This window comes from Dendroctonus ponderosae, unplaced genomic scaffold (assembly GCF_020466585.1).
Source record: "Dendroctonus ponderosae isolate FM_Combo_2020 unplaced genomic scaffold, Dpon_F_20191213v2 Dpon_F_20191213_2, whole genome shotgun sequence".
Lineage (NCBI taxonomy): Eukaryota > Metazoa > Arthropoda > Insecta > Coleoptera > Curculionidae > Dendroctonus > Dendroctonus ponderosae.
In genome coordinates, this window is record NW_026018165.1 from 12,045,524 (window position 1) to 12,064,216 (window position 18,693).

The following is an 18,693-nucleotide window of genomic DNA, read 5'->3' on the forward strand; positions in this document are numbered from 1 at the left end:
TTGCAAATATTATCAATAATATACGCATATAATAATTGTCGAAATTGGCAAAATAGTTTGCAGTACATTTCAAATTTAACCTGAAGCTGTGCACCATATCCACGCTATTTAAACAATCGACTAGTGTTGTCAAAATTTAGGATGGATTTGTCAAAATATTAGTTAGAGAGAAACTCATTTTTCTAATAATGGAGAATCCATGTAAACCTCCAATTGAAGAAAAGTTATACAGCTGTCCCCGCTTATCTGATGCGAGCGGAAAAATTGATTCGGCACATGCAGAGGTTCGCCAGGTGGAATGCGGAAAAGGTTTCGGATTGTTCGGCGGGAAAAAGTCTGCTGAAGCCACGCCACCGCCTTTGGTAAGATAATTCCTACTTTGCATTTACCTAATGTATAACATTTTTGCTACACATTTCATCTTAATATAAATTGATAGCCAAAATTATTGTACGAATCGCGCATTAAGCCGGGTACAGATCCAAACGCCAATCCGAACGCGCACGCCGTTCCGAATAAACAATATTTTGAGCATATATGTAATATGTTCGAATTTGACCGAAATCAAAACGGCCTAGCACAATAATAATCTGCACCGTTGCATAATTTTTTCAACCAATAAGCGGTAGCTAGTTGATCACGAGGATGTGGCGAATTCAATCGATTGGCAGACAACGATAAGTACACAACGGTATCGCTAATATGCACTTGCTCTTTTTATGGGTGAAAAATATTTCCATACACCGACTACTCACAATTTTTTCCATTGAATTCCACACACAATAGTATTACATATATGATTTTGAGAAACTTTTCCTCACACATGATCCGTTCGAACCGCATGAGCCTGTGATGCGAGGTTACACCGTTTGATGTGGTCTATGCGTCGCGAACGCAATGAAAATTTGTGTTCAGTTAGTACCGTTTGTAATTGTATATTAGTTATTAAAAAAAATAGACAAATAGACCACAGCGATATTAAAACAAGGAAGTGGCGATCGATAGTTCCCTTTTATTGCAATATACAAGGTGTTTCATGCAGGAGGGGCATTATTTTAATGTATTCTACTTCGGAAAATACCCCTAGTTTGCTATATAAACGATAGCTCACAAATAAAATGCTTCGTTACTGAGTTATAGGGTGTTGAATTTAAAAAATGCAAAATCATAAATTTCTTTAAAACGCATAAAGATGTTTCAGCGAAATTACTCAGAGATCAATAGCTAAGGAAGATGCATGTTTTGCAAAAAAATAATTTTGTTAATTTTTGCACGTAACGTGGGTACCTGCAAGCTACCCAATTTATTAAAGAAAAAAATAGTGTGCATCATTCGTATTCGTATCTATTAGTGTGCGTCAACTCCTGAAAATCCACTGTTTACCCAATTGCCCAAGTGAAGAAAAAACCGAGCAAAATTTATATCTACACTTCTTTGCCTCTTCAAAGAGTCATTTACTCCTCTATCCAGTGCTCCAGCTTAATATGATTCTGATAAATAAGCAAAAAGGAGCGCAATGCATAATACAGTCATCCGACACCGCCACAATACACATCTATCGTATTATAAATGCTGTGTCCCATGCATCCGTTTATACGATGGTACGACGATACGAAAGTATCTCCAACCAATAGAAACACTTTCGTATCATCGTACCATCGTATAAACGGATGCATGGGACACAGCATTTATAATACGATAGATGTGTATTGTGGCGGTGTTAGTTTACGCATGACACGGTGTATTGACACGGCAAACCGTATCGGTATCGCTGTGTCAATCTAAATATTGATAGTCTTACCCATGTGATACAATGAATACAAGGTAGGATATTAATCGGTCGAAAATTCGATTTTCGTGCGCACATGACGTCACTGGTTACCACTTTGGTAAAGTAAACAGCCCATTTAAAATGCATGTAACCTAGACAGATTTTCACTGAGTTCAAAACGCAATAGTTCAAAAATGGACGGTTATATGAAGAGCAGGATTGTAGCTCAGTGCTTTGAAAATCGCGTTTGGGACTTGATTTGGGCTTATTGGGAAGAAAAATACCCAAAATAATTCTTTACAAAATCTCTGATTTTCAGCGTTTTAGCGTACTGTGTTGCCAGAGTGTCATTTGAGAAATCGGGTTGAGCCAAACGAAATAATGAATTAATTGTATCACAATGATTGAATGCACTGTTCATACAATGAATTGATTGTATCATACAATGAATTCATTGTCGTACAATGAATTCATTGCATCATGGGGTCAATGCGTTTGGGCATCTTTGGGAATTTTGTAGACAAAACTGAGTATTTGCGTTTGGTAGTTGGAAAGTGTACTCTAGATTGTTTGCTACTTTTAAGTGTCGGTTATGTTAGTTAAGGTCGGAAACTGCTTGAATTCAAGCCTTTTTTGAGAAAACTGTCAACATTTCCCCATCCATCGTTCACTTTCTAAAAGGCCATTTATTGCTGTCTAGAATGATGTACAAATGAGCGTTCTTGCTCATTCTGCCTCCGAGATACGAGCAAAAAGGGGACGGAAAACATGAAATTTTGGCATAATCTTGCACCTAAGTGTTTGATATTCAAATTTCGCTTTCTGGGTCAAAACTACTCGAAGTTCCTCACTCACGTTGTGTCGACTGAATCGACTTTTCAATTCTCTATCCAACGATGCCAAAACGAATTCTGTGGCTCAAAGGGTTCTTGAGCAACCTCGAAAAAAGTAGCGTCATGTTCAAGTGGATTTTGCAACTCAAAAAAAAATCACGCAAATCTAAAACTTCTTGAATTCAAGCATTTTTTCAGAAAACTGCAACATTTCCTTAGCGATGGTCCTAAACGGGACGGAAAACATGAAATTTTGCAATAATCTTACGTTTTCAAGTCTAAAATCTGCTGCAAAGCATCTTTTAATTATAAGGAAGATTTATAAAAAAATAATTAAATGTGACAAAGACTAAATAAGCTATATTTAATCACATTTAGCAGACAGAAAAAAAGCACGCCCGGTAGTGATTTCCACTGACGTCACGCAAATCGACGCAAGATCCTACCTTGTATTCATTGTATCATGCATATCCTGCTACTTTATATTTCCATATTTTCGAGTACAATTAATAATGAGAATAGTCTTAGAGTCGTGGATAAATAACATTATTATCTTATGACTAATGATGTTTTGAGCTGTACATGAACAAATCAGTTAAATCAGTAAGATCAAACTAGTGCTCATTCACCGCAATTTGATTCTGTTATAAAACGGTAAAATAAAAACTGTCCGGACGATACGATGCGAAATCCGGCAACACCCGCTGATTTAGTCTAGTTTGCAACTTCTAACCAAGCAGCTGAAACGTCACCGGCCCGGGTGGTAATCAGAATTTAAAAATCTAGAATTTGTCCTGTGAATTTTGTTAGTTTGGGGCTGTTCATCAGACCTTAATTGCTATTCAGTTCTAGAAGTACTTCGAGCTTAAGGTAGGTCTTAATTCGCATATTTCCACTCGTAACGGTACCACGGCATTCAATGAGCTGGGGTCAAATTCAATATCTACTCAATTGTTTTATTGCAAAGTTATCAAAAGCAGGCGAATTCGTTTCCGAGTCGTTAGTAGGGTATGGTTGGTTTGGAAATTGATTTGCCCTCTTATTCTACCTGGAAGTGACACAATTGGGCGACTAATCAGATCGTTGATTATGTAAGAATGAAGAATCCAGGTTGATTTTCTCCATTTCCTTAAAATAGTTTGTCAAAAGGTGAATATCTGTTCTTTCGATAAACGTATTGCTTGGGCGTATTCATTTATTATCAGTTCGGTTTTTTAATCAAGCCGAATACGAATTATCCGAAAAAATTCGCCATGTTTTCGATCCATGTGACCTGCCATGACCTTAGTGACGTTACTTTTGTCGTTCATCGTGAGATGGAGCGTAGTTCCCAATTAAGATAAACGTTTGATTGAAATTAGATTTTTAGCTGACAACTCGCTTAATAAATCAAAATTCTAAGGATGCAGGCTGGATTAGGCGTGGCTTGTAAATCTTATCTTAATTTTTACAACTTTAACTTTAATTTCTTTAGTGCAAAATATCGTCAGTCTGGTGATCCTGTCGTTTGAGTCTTTTCGAATTTGTAGTTTTTCCCTTCTTATCTTGAAGAACACTTCAAATTAAGCACTTTCAGCGAAAAAATTGCGTGGGTGGTCCATAAATTAAGCAAAAGAACTCACAAACTTTTGAAATTCGCTTTTTCAAAATCACTCATTTATGCAGGAAAATGAGATTGTCCGGTGTTATTTGCTGCTCAATCGTGTTTTAGGTATCATCAATTCAAAATTTCACATGCGAAAGATGCATAATAGTTATGTTTTTTGTAAAAGTTTGAGCATCTTTTCTAACGACGTCAAATGATTGAGGTATTCAGCGCGTCGATAGAATGTCGATAGTGAGCTGGCGGATTATCTGCAGGGATGCCAACTTTTTCTTACCAAATTTCGTATATTGCTTCTGAAAAATCCGTAGAAATCCGTAGGCAGATTGCGCAGGCGCACTGTACTGTAAAGAAGCAATTAATAGGCAATACAGTACATATTAGTATTTTTGATTTAGCGGCATGTTCAATTACTTGAATTCATTCGTATAAATAATTCTTGAAATTTAGTGGAGTTAGTGTACTAGAAGCCCTGTAAAGATCTCTGAAGAATATACTGAAAACATACGTAATATTAACGTGAAATTTGTAATATAGTTGCCGTGGATAACACACAAACATATATTATTGGTTAATATTCTATACATGTTTTTCTCATCATACTTGATTGTCTGAATGACCAAATTTTTTGGAACAACTACATTTTTCTTGCTTTTCATGTGTTTGTAGCAAGCTTACCATTTTTAATTTCCTTCATTAATCAATAATCAATAATAAGGAGCAAGCTTGTGTCGTGTTTTTTCAAATGTTTTACTTTTTCTTTGAGTTATTTTACATTACCGCATAACTATTACCTACTGTAACTTCACTGTGTAATAGCATAAAAGAGTATTTATTTAACGAAACATCAGCTGTTTATTATTATGTATAATTGACATATTGTGTGTAATATAATGCCTAATTATATAATGTATACTGAAACCTCATTCACGTATTACACCTAGATATTTATCAAGCTGTAACAGGTTCTTGTATCTTATGCTATTGGATTATTTAGAGCGCTACGAATTTACCTGCATCCACTAACTACTGTCTTTGAAAATGGGGTCGCATTGATATACATTTCTGATATATTAACTATTTGTTAATGCCTAAAAACCTTCAATTGTTCTAAAAAACTCTGCGGTGGCATTTAAATTACATTTGTTTTGATTTTTTATTTGTTGAATTGTTCAACCACGTCAGTGTCGACGCTAATTTTCTAGAACATTAAAAAGGAACAGCTTAAAAGGTCAAATTTAGACATTTTGCACACATTAACATATAATAGTGCTCATTATTTACTTCTCGCATCCAGTGTGAGCTGGACAAATAAAATGGCACATGCCTTGTTTGACTTCTGGTAAATAATCACGCGGTATGCCGATAAAAGTCGGTTCGTCCATTTAGCTAAAAGTATTCAAATATTTACATATTTTTTGAAATCTGTATCATCTGATTCACAGTATCTAAATACGAACTCATTCTCAATAAGAAACGATAAACGCCACACAAAACTATTTAGTAATCAACGTGCACAGTTGTCGCAAATATGTATGTATCGAAATCTAATGTAAAATAGTTCAGAATTTATAAATTTTACTAGAAAGATGTTATTTGTTTGTTGGGACATTTTTGAAAAAAAAAAATTCTCTCGGATGTATGTATTACATTATTTGCCCGTTCCTCTGGAATATACCATATTTTCAACGAGAATGTTAAAAATATGTTTTTCTAGTCTCCTAGTTTATTGGCAATCTACTTTCAATGTTTTAAGTGGTTAATTTTAAACTTGGCAAATGGTAGGTATAAAACACTTACAAGTATATGCCGACCTTTTTGAATACAAGCAATTACTAGGTTTTTAAATAATACATTGCTAATTGCAATTATTATTACATATTTCAAGTAACTATGGTCAAAGTTCTAATCTATGTTTTCCTACTTATCGACTGATAACAATTACTTTACTATTTCCTCCATTAATGAGTATAAGTTCAAATTTGCCATTTTCTTCTTGTTTTGTCTTCGTTTTAGAAAACTCGCTGATGTTTCTGATACAGTAAGAAAGAAACTTATAGTTAAGATACTGTAAATGTTTTATAAATTATTGCCGACACTTACTGAATAGTGAAGATCGAAGAGTCGAAGTAATGTGTAATTTATTTTCCATTTTTGTTAGCAAATCTTTCCGTTTGCAGTGTTTCCTTCTTAGATCTAATGCTTTTATTGTTTATTAAACTTAGTTAAGAAACATTATAATCTAGTAAAAACAAAATTAATACGCACTTAAGCAACGCCGTAAGAGTCAAAAGTTGTTAGACTATCTATTATTTTTAAGTAACTGAATTCTAGGTATTAAACTATTTTCGCATCTTTACAGATCCCAGAAGAAATGGCTCCACCACCATACTCTGACCTTGGAAAAAAAGCCCAAGATGTTTTCAACAAGGGCTATCACTTTGGCCTAGTCAAGTTAGACATCAAAACCAAATCCGCCTCAGGTGTTGAATTTGCCACTGGTGGGTCTTCCAATCAAGAGTCTGGAAAGGTAAGAATCATAAATAACATGATCACTCGTTGTCACTATTATTTTAAACAGTAAATTAACAAAAATCTTAGAAGAGGCAGGTAGAATTATTTTATTTATGGCTTTTTAAATAGTGTTTTCCTTCGTTTGTCTAGGTTGCTGGCTCTTTGGAAACCAAATACAAAGTGAAAGACTATGGGCTAACATTTACTGAGAAATGGACCACAGACAATACGTTGAGCACTGAAATGGCCGTACAGGACCAATTGGTTCCTGGATTAAAACTGTCTTCTGCACTGAACTTTGCCCCACAAACCGGGTGAGTAACATATACATAACATACATAACATAGGTTTTTGTTCAAATTTCTCTACGCAGGTTATTCTTGCAAATATTATATCAGCTTTAAAAATATATGGCCTAATATCTCAAAACATTTTATCAAACCCAACATTATGCTAATAATTGTTTTATTAATTAAAATCTTGCAGTACTTATTAATACTCGTTGCAGATGCTTTTATGCATCGAAAGTTTTACGTTTGAAAATCATTGTAAATTTATCTTTCTCGACCGAAGGACGTTTGCTTATCTGACATTATTTTTTTCCTCAAAAATTAGCTAGAAATTACCTAAAATATCTTTAAAAATAAATTACGAAATGTAATAACGAATTATTCGTTAACTTACTAGTTATGAATTGCTTTACAGAGGACAGTATCATATTCAAGATTCTAATGTTAATGTGGAATTTAATACTGAGCAAGATTGGGGCAAACTTAAGACGAACGCTCTTTGGAGACCCCTGTATGTGTGGTATCGTACATTTTAAAATTATATCACCTCGGCTTCGCGTATTGTCAAAAACTAACCATATGTTGTATTGTTACTGGCACTTGGTTGGAACATCTTGAATATGCTGGTGGCGTCTCTGTTTAAGCTATTTCTCATTCACATTACAGCTTATAATATTCGGGCTTTTTCCAACGGGTATTTTAAGGGATTGTACAGTCTAAAGTTATAGTGAGTTATTATTGTGATTTTTAATGTCGCATGGTTTGCATGATATGTACAGACTGGTTCAAATTCGAGAATCACCGAGACATCGAAACATTGCACTAACGAACAAAAATTATATGCTTTTCAAAAATAATTTTAAGTAATTTTATTTTACGACCATGGAAATTAACATCTAGTTGTGTTCTCAATTTTCAATGACTTCTAACACCCGGTTATGTAAGTTGTAGTAACCACATTACATTTGAAATTTTTATTTGATACCATGGTTTTCGAATAATTATATGAGTTTTAACGACCTTTCGAAAAGTCATGAAAATTAAATTTGGATAACGTTAATAAATATTTCAGAGGCATGTTTTCTGCAAATTACTTAATCCCAAACTAACATTTTTAATGGGGAGTGTAAAAGGAGGCCATTTGGAGGCACTGCGTGTCGTGCCACTTGATATCTTATCATTTCAAACAAGTGGAGTTTATTGATTCGGCCAATTTCTCTATGCATATTAAGTATTTTTATCTTATTGAAATAGAAATTGATGTTTAAAGGTTTTAATATATTTTTATCAAATCAGTTGATAGTACTTTATGGTGCAAATTTTAAATTTTTTATAAAACGGCAAGAAATTTTATTAGTTACGATTCAAACTCGTCGTGTCGTCATCCGTATACAATACTCCAAAAGAACTAAGTAACTGCGCTAGTTTACTACTAACTCAATGTCTTGAAAAAAAAGACATATCTAGATATCGGAACAGTTTCTAAGTTTGATATTTTGGTTCTGGCTAATTTGATGTTACATCATATATAAGCAAAATATGGCGAACTCCTTTGATTTTGTCGGTAGCTGATACTATTTATAAAGTAATATCCTGAATATTAATAAATCTAACGTTTATAATTAATGAAAGTGACTTGTTTTTGCCGTTGTAAAGTCTACAATACTCATGATTAAAAATATTTGATGACATCCTTTAACAATTAAGGACAAGTTAATTACTTTGTGGTTTTTCTAACTCGTGGAAGGGTGGTTTCTGAAAAAGTTTGTTTAATTATGGTCGTACGTCAGTCAGCTTCAAAATTTTAAATTACATACCTAATAACAATTTCATGTAAAATAAATTTAGCTTATTTGTGTTGTTTCATCAATGCATCTATAATTGGACATTTGGTTGGAGAGGGAATCATTCTTTCATTAATTAGTTCATAGAAGTTTAAAATTTATTTGAAAAAAAAAAACTTGTAAAGCTGGTCGTATTTCATTGGTGTTGATACTAATTTAAACATAAAACTCATTTTTAATTTATTATTTTTACAGACAAAAAACTGGCAACGTGAAAGCTGCTTACGTGAACAAGCAAGTGGCCATCAATGCTGATTCAGACTTCAGAGCTGACGGACCAATTGTTTCCGCTTCTGCCGTCGTTGGATACCAAGGTTGGCTGGCCGGATACCTTGCTGGTTATGATGTTAACAACAAGAAATTGACGAAAAGTAACTTTGCCCTTGGTTTCACATCGGGAGACTTTACTCTGCATTCGAATGTGTAAGTATATAGTTTGTTTTGTTCTTTCTCACTATTTGAAATGGTCATAACTAGGAGTTGAAACAAAATGTTATACTGAAATTCTGAAAATGTTATTTTGGCTGAGAGAATGAAAAGTTGTGTTGCATACAATTACACACGTAAGTGCCGATTTGTGACCGAACTGGTAGCAGCCAGTTTATTATTATGAAATCCATGATTTTGTTGATAATTCTCTGTTGTGAATTATCGACACTAGTCCATCGGAAAATACTGAACACTCTGCAAACGTTGCTCATGTAGTATTCTAATTATCCTAACTCTTTGTGAACTCTGTAGCAAATTTATCAAATTTGCTTAGAACGGAAAATGCCATGAAGCGAGAATTGGCTTGAGCTTTCAAGCCCTGATTTGTGCTGTTCATGAATCGAGTGTATAGCGGGCCTTTGTAAGGGGATTTTGTTACGAGGACCGTCCGATAAGTACTTGACTTTTATATGCAGACCTCGAGGAAACGTATGTTTCAGATGGGTTGAAGAAGTTGGAGCCTGGCTGGATTAAGTGTATCTAATTAAAAGGAGTCTATGTTGAGAAATAAATCGCCACCTATCCAAAATTTTCGGTTTTCTTTTGTAGGCTCAGTACTTATCGGACCACCCTCGTCGATCTGAGAATTATTGTTTATGTTTTGCTGATTTTGTTAATGTTACATCAAGATTATCTAACAATGTCTTAAAACTTTCTTGGTACTTACCTGTTTATGATCGGTTGGAATATTTTTACTAAATCATGTTACCAACAATTTATATATTTTCTACTTACGAAGTAACTGTTCTTACATTATTTAGCTTTTTGTTAAACTTGTAAATAAGATCAGTTGTTGCATATAACGGAAGCGTTTTGAAATTTGGAATGATTTGTTGCATACGTTCATTTTGGGCAGTTAGATTTCAGAGCAAACATTTTAGAGGACAATGGAGAATTGAACATAATATGAGTTTGCTGTAAGAACTACATTCGAAAATCCTTATTTAAAAACCAGATGTTAAAGTTTGCCAAAAAATCGACATTTATTAACTGCAATAAGCATGCCTTGCAATTAAAATGATTATTTTTGATTTTGTCTGTATCGTAACTGGATTAGTAATTAGATTAGATTAGAAGTTCAGTTTTATATGTATGGATACGAAATCAAAGATGTTTGACAACACTACTATTTGAATCGAATAGTTCTACTCCACCAAACGTAACGCGATTTATCTGGATCTTCAAAAATTGGACCATTACATTACTTTCGTTAAAAAAGGGTGTCCGATAAAATAAGGAGTCAACGTGTTTATAAAAGAATTCGTTTGGTTACCCTGTTTCGACTTATCTAGCGATTGGATCGGCAACGATGCAGATGATCAAAGCGGAGAAGCCCACTACGGTGGATCCATTTACCAAGCCGTAAATGCAAAACTTGAGTATGGTATAATGGTAGACTGGTTTAACGGTGGTGGTGAAAGTGACGACAAAGAAAACAGTGGCGATGGGGATAATGGTGGTAGTAAGACACTTTTTGGGGTTGGAGCGCAATATCAGCTCGATCCGGACGCGTCGCTTCGGTTTAAGGTGAACAGTAACAGACAGATAGGCCTAGGTTACCAACAGCGTCTACGAGAAGGTAAGAAATATATACTTATCCTATAACTCAAAGTAAAACTCAAGCAAACAACATTCTGTATGATTAGTGTACTAACTGAAATGTAACCTTCAGTGAGACTAAATACATTAGAAAGAAGTCTTTGAGCGGAAGACTTTTTTATAATATACAGGGTGATAGGGCCATGGCATTGAGCCATAACTGTTTAAGGAGGTAAACAATATTTCATTTTCACCGGAGCTCTTGATATGTAAGAAGCAACAGGTATTTACGCAATGTTAATGAGGCAGATTATCTCGAAAAACATTGTTGCCGATTTTCTGATTTAGTTTTTGCAATTGTTTCAGTTTTTGATAGGAATTATTTTTTTACTACTTTTCCTGTACACCCTAAACACTCTGGACCAAAACCCCCAGAGGAATGAAGGCAAGTTTGAATCACCCTGTATTTACAATGTGATCATGATTTAGACACATATAGATATAAGGTATACAAGGGGAAAAATTGACAAATTTTTATCAATTTAATCTTGTGCGCATATGCACCGTTTTTGAGCGATCAATCAATCAAATCAAGGTACATAATCACATAAATAAGTACAAGCCTTTGTTCCCACAAAGGAGTAATGAACGGAAATTTGGCCCGGATCATACATACATCCTTACCAACAATCACATAGGTAGATGATAAGACACATGCATTTGCAGTTGATTCATAAAACTAGTGCGATTACCAATGAAAGTAAAATTTTCAATCCCCCCTGTGTAAGTACCTAAACGTATTGATCAACTTTCTGTATATTATTAGTAAATTAATTTCGTAAATTTAATTTGTTGTACACAATTAAATCACTTCGATTGAAATGCTGATGCAAATTACCCAATGTTTTTCTTCTGTTTTAGGTGTAACAATATGGTTGTCTGCTTTAATTGACGGCAAAAATTTAGATCAAGCAGGCGATCATAAACTCGGGTTTGCGTTAGAACTGGAAGCCTGAATATCGCGCCTTTAGAAATGTCACCGTATAGAAGATCTGTATTTTTTGGTTATATACCTCTAAGTTTTTACTCTCTTCCTTATTTTTACACATCTACTGAAATTTTGAAACCAAATCAAGTTACGTATTCGTAACAGTGATTCAAGTCCATCAACTATTGTGGGGAGGTTGAATAAATTGCTTCTATATACGTCACCCTAAGTACAATGTACCTTACTACCACAAAATATATCGCTGTTTTTTTGTCAATAAACTATTTTTTATTTGCATTTATGCTCAATGTAGGTGTGAAACAACTGTCCAGCTGTTCATATTGCCTTGAACTGAATGATTTAACTTGCTAGAACTCGACTGGGATTAATATAATAACTCACGCACCGATATCATCGCATGATTCTGAAATTGTTATCGAAGAAGTATAATTAATCGATATAATTAAATAAATTATTTGAACACAAATAATTCTAACTCTATCAAAATTTCTACAGAAAATTGCAGGGAAATAAAAAAGGTCATATATAATCTTTTTTGCAATTTTAAAACTTGAATTTTTTTTCAAGCTTAGTTTGTAGTCCGTTTTCATCTTGTTTTCTAAATTATTCTGTTGATTTCACTTGTTTTCAAGAACGCGATGTTTAGATGTCTTGTAATATATGCATTTGGGTCTTAGTTTATACATTATTATTATGTCCCTTCAGCATAGGTTAATAATGCTACATTGAGATTAATGTTCCCAGTTGTAAGTCCCCACCTGACCCAATATTTCCCCTACTCCTGAAACGTAAGAATTTTCATGTTGGATTTAATAGAACTGTATTTGAAAGAAAGTTTTGCTATTTCCAGGAATGACGGTCAAGACTTTGGTGGCTCTATCTATCAAAAGCTTAACCCCCAATTGGAAACTGGTATTTCTTTGAATTGGTCTTCTGGAAGCAGCAATACCAAGTTTGGAATTGGCGCCAAGTACGACTTGGACCAGGAAGCTTCTCTCCGCGTGAAGGTCAACAATCAGAGTCAAATAGGTTTGGGATATCAACAACGTTTGCGTCAAGGTAAGACTTTATTTTATACTTCACCTTTAGAATCGAAAGTGCAGTCTATTTTGATTATGTAGATTAGAGGTTTGGCGGTAATCGTTCTTCAGTCGAAATGTTTTGGGAAAAAGTATGTGTATAATTCTTTGATCCACTTGAATTATTTAAGGAACGTTTGGAGAACATTTTTATGTACTTTAGAGGGTCGTTAATTTTGATGGATAACTGTTTTATTGCAGCAAGCAATAGAAAATTATTTTCCATTTTTAGTCCGAATTTAGCAAAAGCTGTACTGACAATTGTCAGTCCCTACTCGCCCATTATTAACAACGGAGTACATTAAGGAAGATGTTGATTAACGGATACACAATTATGTACTAATTTAAATATCTTTACAGGTGTGACTCTTACACTCTCTACCTTAATCGACGGTAAGAACTTCAACCAAGGCGGCCACAAAATCGGTCTCGCTCTTGAATTAGACGCTTAAATTTTACCACATGTTCCAAATTATCTGAAATAAATAGATTCACAAGCGTATTAAAGTCGCTTCATGTAGATATAATTTTGTTTTACTGGAACGGTTAGTATTAAAGCACTGATTTGTTTTTTTATGTGTGATAATTATCAATTTCTAAAGCCCAGCTGTGTAGCTTTTTGTAACCCCTTGCGTTCGTTGTATTTGTTAGTCCTGGGGAAGAAGGCAATTTTACTATGTGTCGTTCAACTCTAGCTACACATTTTTATATAAAGCGTAATTCGTTTCAGACAAGTGTTCATTCAATCTTATTGTTAATAAAGAAAAACAAATAAACTTGCATGGTTTTTTTATTGCATAACTCAATTAAACACTTACACAATGAAAGTAATATTTATAATATATAAATTTAGGACACCATTTGATCTTCCATAACTTTGCCAATCCATTCAGGATGGGCCTTAGAAATTTGCTCTATTAATGAGTTGACTTGATAGCATAAGGATTGGATCTGCTTGTCCCACTGAGGTAGAGTTTCTCGTGCTAGAAAATCATAATACTTAACATCAAACTAGTTACATAATGTATCCTATTATTATGTTGATTCATAAATATTGTGAAAACGGATTTTATGCGTGGAAATATAACAAATCGTCTCTCGAATACCCGTCTATAAGTGTTTTCGATTTACTAATTATTTATTTTCCATAATTTTGGTCAAATGCATAGCTCTAATTTAATATTTATTACTGTAGTCTCTTCATAGAGAACATTTTAAATTTTGGCAGTAGCATTCCAAGATCCTGTATTTTCTGTTTGTGTCGAAAAGTTGTTTCTGCATTATTATGCAATGTTGAAAATTCATGACTTTATTGCTAGATATTAATTGATGAAAGTAGATTTTTTGAAGATAATTCTCTGTACATTGTCCAATAATCTAAAAAACATTTTTTTTTTAAATGATATACCTATGTTATGTTTCTATACCTAAAGTGATAGATTTCGAAAAAAACATTTCAAAAAGAATCAGAATTTAGCATCTTAATCAGGTCTGATGATTGACAATAATTACTGTTTGGTAAATGAAACGTTTGCACATTTCCTTATCGTATAAATATGCGAACATAGTGGAAGAAAAAAACCTCAATTTTCTTCGCTTGTTTGATGCGAAATTGCATGCATCGAGTGTGAGCATTCGAGCGAAACACCTCTGAAGATGCAGCCACTCACGTTTACGAAAGGTCGGGAACAAATTATTAACCACGACGGCCTAAAAGCTCACCAATTCCAAACAATGCCCGCGAAACTCGTCTGATAAAACTGTTTTTTTTTCAGCAATAATATAACCATATTAGGAAATATAGGAAAACCATGCAACGTTGAATGGAATGTTTCACGATCAACAACTCATTAATGCGAGATAGTTTGTTCGATTACACAATAATTTAGTTAATTATGACTCAAAACTGAATCAAAATAAAAACTTATTCCGCTACACCTAAAAATTGATATTTTTTTACGATGAGTAAGCGAATATTAGGTGAAAGCATTTTACTGCATTGTTGAAAGTATCTTAATTTTTTAATTTCAAAAAAATTACGAGCGTTGACGGGAAGTTAGACAAATTTAGCGAGATGCTTATTAGTTTCCTACTAATCAGATTATTGATGGAAAAAAATCTTATTTTGAATTACAAATTCTTAATTTTAAGTAGGGGAACAAGATTTTGCCTTTTGCACTTTGGGAAACAAATACTAGCACAATGACTGTATCACTGTTGCGTTGCAAAAATATTTTTTCTTATTTAACCGGATTTATATCCGTCTTAAAACGCAAACAATACGCAGGAAAATGTATAAAATGTACTTACTTTCGAAATACACGATCGAATCAATCTGGTCAATATAACCATACATGCGTCCCTCTGTGATCATTTGGCTCGCGATTTTCTCTGCTTTCATGGGGTTGATTTCCAGCAAGGCCCCTAGTTCCTCAAAGCTGATGTTATTGTATAGCTTACTAGCGGACAGCAAGTTGTGCTCGATAACTGCTCTGTCTAAAATCGTAGATCCGTCTCCAGTTTTTGCTTTCTGATGTGGCTGAAGCAAAGCTTCGAAATCTTCCAATTCAGATCGACGGATGATTCTTTCCAGGTACATTTTCTCCAAAATTGCCACTGCAGGTAACTGTTGACAACGTTCATCCTTGAATAGGGTTGCAAGCATTCTAGATCTTTGCTGTCCAGCAGATGCCAGGACTGTGCATATAAGAGCATTCCTCAATGCGGTCATGCGTTCGTCTTCATGGACAATGCTCCGGAAGGATAACTCGTTGTACCGTTGAGCAGCTTCAATGAACTTCCGACGATAATCCAATACACGAGCATAGCATACCTTGTAATAAATTTGCAGTTGCTCGTTTTTGGACTCAGCTTGAAGCAATGATGCTCTATTTATAAAAGCTTCGGCCTGAACCGGATCGTCGTCCTCAAGATATAACCTGGCGATTTTCAAATAGGTATCTAGCTTGTAATCCACAGTATATTGTTTCTGGCCAGTCTCCAGTGGAATTCCAACTAAAACTAGAGCTGCTTCTTTCCACTGTTGATGACGTTCGTAAATGCCGGACAAGTGTTGACGAATACTGGCAACTTGCTCTTCAAACGAAATTACTCGTGGTTGGACCTTTTCAAGCATGTAGTGACAAACTGCTTTTGATACATCGTCAGGAAGCCTCATTAAATAACTACTCATTTCGGTGAGAATTTGTCTTGAGATTACCAGGCTTACATTTTCATTAACAACTGAAAGGACAAAATATAATAATTCTCGCTCTGCAGATCGTCTTCTTTTGATGCAAAAATATCGCAGTTCCCGTTTGATCATGTGCTTACGGGACACCCTGTATTTAATTGCCAATGATATTAATTTACCTTTAAAGTTAAATTTTGTCTCATTATTCGTAGAATTGAATAAGTACGTTATTTTTAACACGTTGAAGATCGCAAAATAAGCGTTTTTAAGAAATGTCAATTTTACAATGATATGATATTTTCTAAAGATACAGAAAAACGTTTTATGCAAAAATCTCCTTTGCTGAATAATCTGCTGCTTACAGATTGAGTATAAGAGGTCGGGTGAAAAAGTAATCGGATCTTCGCTTATTATTTAGATCGCAACACCCTGTAATTCTATTCTCAGAAGATAGCATTTAAAATTCCCGTATAAAAAACATAACACACCTAAGCGATTTATTGAAATTTCGTTAGTTTAAACCAGAGAAGTTCATTTTTTCATTGTGGTTCTGAAAATTGCTGTTTTTAAGTAGGTACTGCAAAGTCTTAAAATAATACCATAAGTATACGAGTACGTACTATCTATAGTAAAATGCGCGAAGTCTACTTGAGCAAGCAGCTCAAGTTGAACTTCTCGGTCAGTTTCCCATGAATCCAACTTTATCGACTTATCAAGCAACAGCTCACTCTCAACAAATCGTTCAGAAACTTTGTAATGATGACCCGAACAGGAAAATTCAATGATGCCCACATTGGATTCTCTTACTTATTATAAAAACGGTGCACAGCGTTCTTTTCTATCTTTTTTTGCTCCCCAGATATAGCCATTGTAAGATTTCGAAATATTTCAGTCATTTATAACTGATCGTTTCAAATTGATATGCCACCGATGTATTGGTGCTGTCTGATATCAGGTTGTGTTGCAAAAATGCATTCATTCTTATTTCAGACTTACTTGCTTCAATAAAACACTGAAGTTCTTCAACCAAACAACTAGATCGAGTAGTGTGAATTAATTCTAAAGCTTGTCGATACCTAGAATCAAATAATTGGACCAATTGGCTGAAACTAATTGTTCATATAGAAATACTTACTTTTCAGCTTGTTCTTTATGTGTGCCGCCGCTTTGAATAATATTTTGTAATATTGCGCGGATGTCATTAGGGGCAAAGTTGAGCGACATTTTAAAAAGTGAGGACATATCAATAAATGTTTTAAAATGATCAACTGTTTGGGTAAATGATAGATTCACAAAATCGATGATATTTTGATATTGATAAATATTTGGTTATGTGTGACCTCTTCAGCTATGTGATGCTTCAATCTGACAACATCGTGATTAACTAGCCAAAGAGACGAAGCTAAATCGCCACGAAATCCGTTGTTGCCGTTTTAAGGGATATTTCGGAGCTCATTTACTTTGTCTCAGAGTTTCGCGATCTTTTTAATTTTTGTCAAAAGGTTCACACTCTGAGTTCGAACTCGTTTTACTCCCTTGTTGTTGACGCTATCCAATTTGAGGCCCGAATAGTTTTTACACCTAGTTCTTTGGGCTTTTTGGGGGTTTTCAAACTTTTCAAATATCTTCACATTTATCGAAGTTACTGGAAAAATAGTGAAGGTTTGAGCAAATGGAACAGTCAAACGGTTGCCAACATTCAGGGTACATTTTCCCCCAAACCGTTGCTAATGTCGATTTTTTTCAAGACAGCTGAACTCTAGCGAATACTGGCAATTCAGGTCAATTTTTCGTTTTTGAAATATTGCGAACAGTTGCAGAGTTATGGACAAATAAGTGTGCAAACAATGTGGGTGGCAGTTTAAGTCTCTCTAACTTCAAATTCAATCTTCTCCGAAACTATATACAAAAACCATGTTAATGGAAAGTGGAATTTTGGTTTAAATTTCATTCTTAAGGGAAAAATTTGCACATTTGGAATTTCCTCACTCACATTGTTACTACTGAATCGACTTTTCAATTCTCTATCCAACGATGCAAAAACGAATTCTGTGGCTCAAATGGTTCTTGAGAAACTTCGAAAAAAGCAGCGTCATGTTCAAGTGGATTTTGCAACTCAAAAAAAACCACGCAACTCTAAAACTTTTTGAATTCAAGCATTTTTTGAGAAAACTGCTAACATTTCCTTATCGATGGTTCACTTTCTAAAAATGCCATTTATTTCTCTCTAGAATGATGTACAAGTGAGCGTTCTTGCTCATTTTGCCTCCGAGATATGAGCAAAAACGGGACAGAAAACATAGAATTTTGACATAATCTTGCACCTAAGTGTCTGATATTCAAATTTCGCTTCCTGGGTCAAAACTACTCGAACTTCCTCACTCACGTTGTTACTACGGAATCGACTTTTCAATTCTCGATCCAACGATGCAAAAACGAATTCTGTGGCCCGAATGGTTCTTGAGAAACTTCGAAAAAAGCAGCGTCATGTTCAAGTGGATTTTGTAACTCAAAAAAAACCACGCAAAT

General features: G+C 34.4%; 2 protein-coding genes across 11 annotated transcripts; one reads left to right on the plus strand and one right to left on the minus strand.

Moving 5' to 3' along the window:
• The first annotated feature begins 86 nt into the window (after nucleotides 1-86).
• LOC109544496 (voltage-dependent anion-selective channel) lies at nucleotides 87-13,751 on the plus strand. Of its 10 annotated transcripts, none has more exons than XM_019914721.2 (7): nucleotides 87-362; nucleotides 6,570-6,737; nucleotides 6,872-7,035; nucleotides 7,427-7,522; nucleotides 9,051-9,278; nucleotides 12,743-12,951; nucleotides 13,332-13,495. In XM_019914721.2, exons 1-7 carry the CDS (start codon nucleotides 189-191, stop codon nucleotides 13,421-13,423), a joined length of 1,131 nt encoding a protein of 376 aa, XP_019770280.1. In that variant the 5' UTR covers nucleotides 87-188; the 3' UTR covers nucleotides 13,424-13,495. The 10 variants fall into 10 exon arrangements, with proteins under 10 accessions (XP_019770280.1, XP_019770278.1, XP_019770282.1 ...); XM_019914719.2 differs by lacking the exons at nucleotides 12,743-12,951; nucleotides 13,332-13,495 and adding exons at nucleotides 10,637-10,923; nucleotides 11,805-12,152; XM_019914724.2 differs by lacking the exons at nucleotides 87-362; nucleotides 12,743-12,951; nucleotides 13,332-13,495 and adding exons at nucleotides 3,244-3,474; nucleotides 10,637-10,923; nucleotides 11,805-12,152.
• On the minus strand, nucleotides 13,744-17,524 carry LOC109544495 (COP9 signalosome complex subunit 4). The gene is made up of 4 exons (XM_019914718.2): nucleotides 17,300-17,524; nucleotides 17,161-17,240; nucleotides 15,282-16,214; nucleotides 13,744-13,954 (listed from the first exon to the last, which is right to left on the minus strand). Exons 1-4 carry the CDS (start codon nucleotides 17,404-17,406, stop codon nucleotides 13,821-13,823), a joined length of 1,254 nt encoding a protein of 417 aa, XP_019770277.1. The 5' UTR covers nucleotides 17,407-17,524; the 3' UTR covers nucleotides 13,744-13,820.
• Between the last annotated feature and the right edge of the window lie 1,169 nt (nucleotides 17,525-18,693).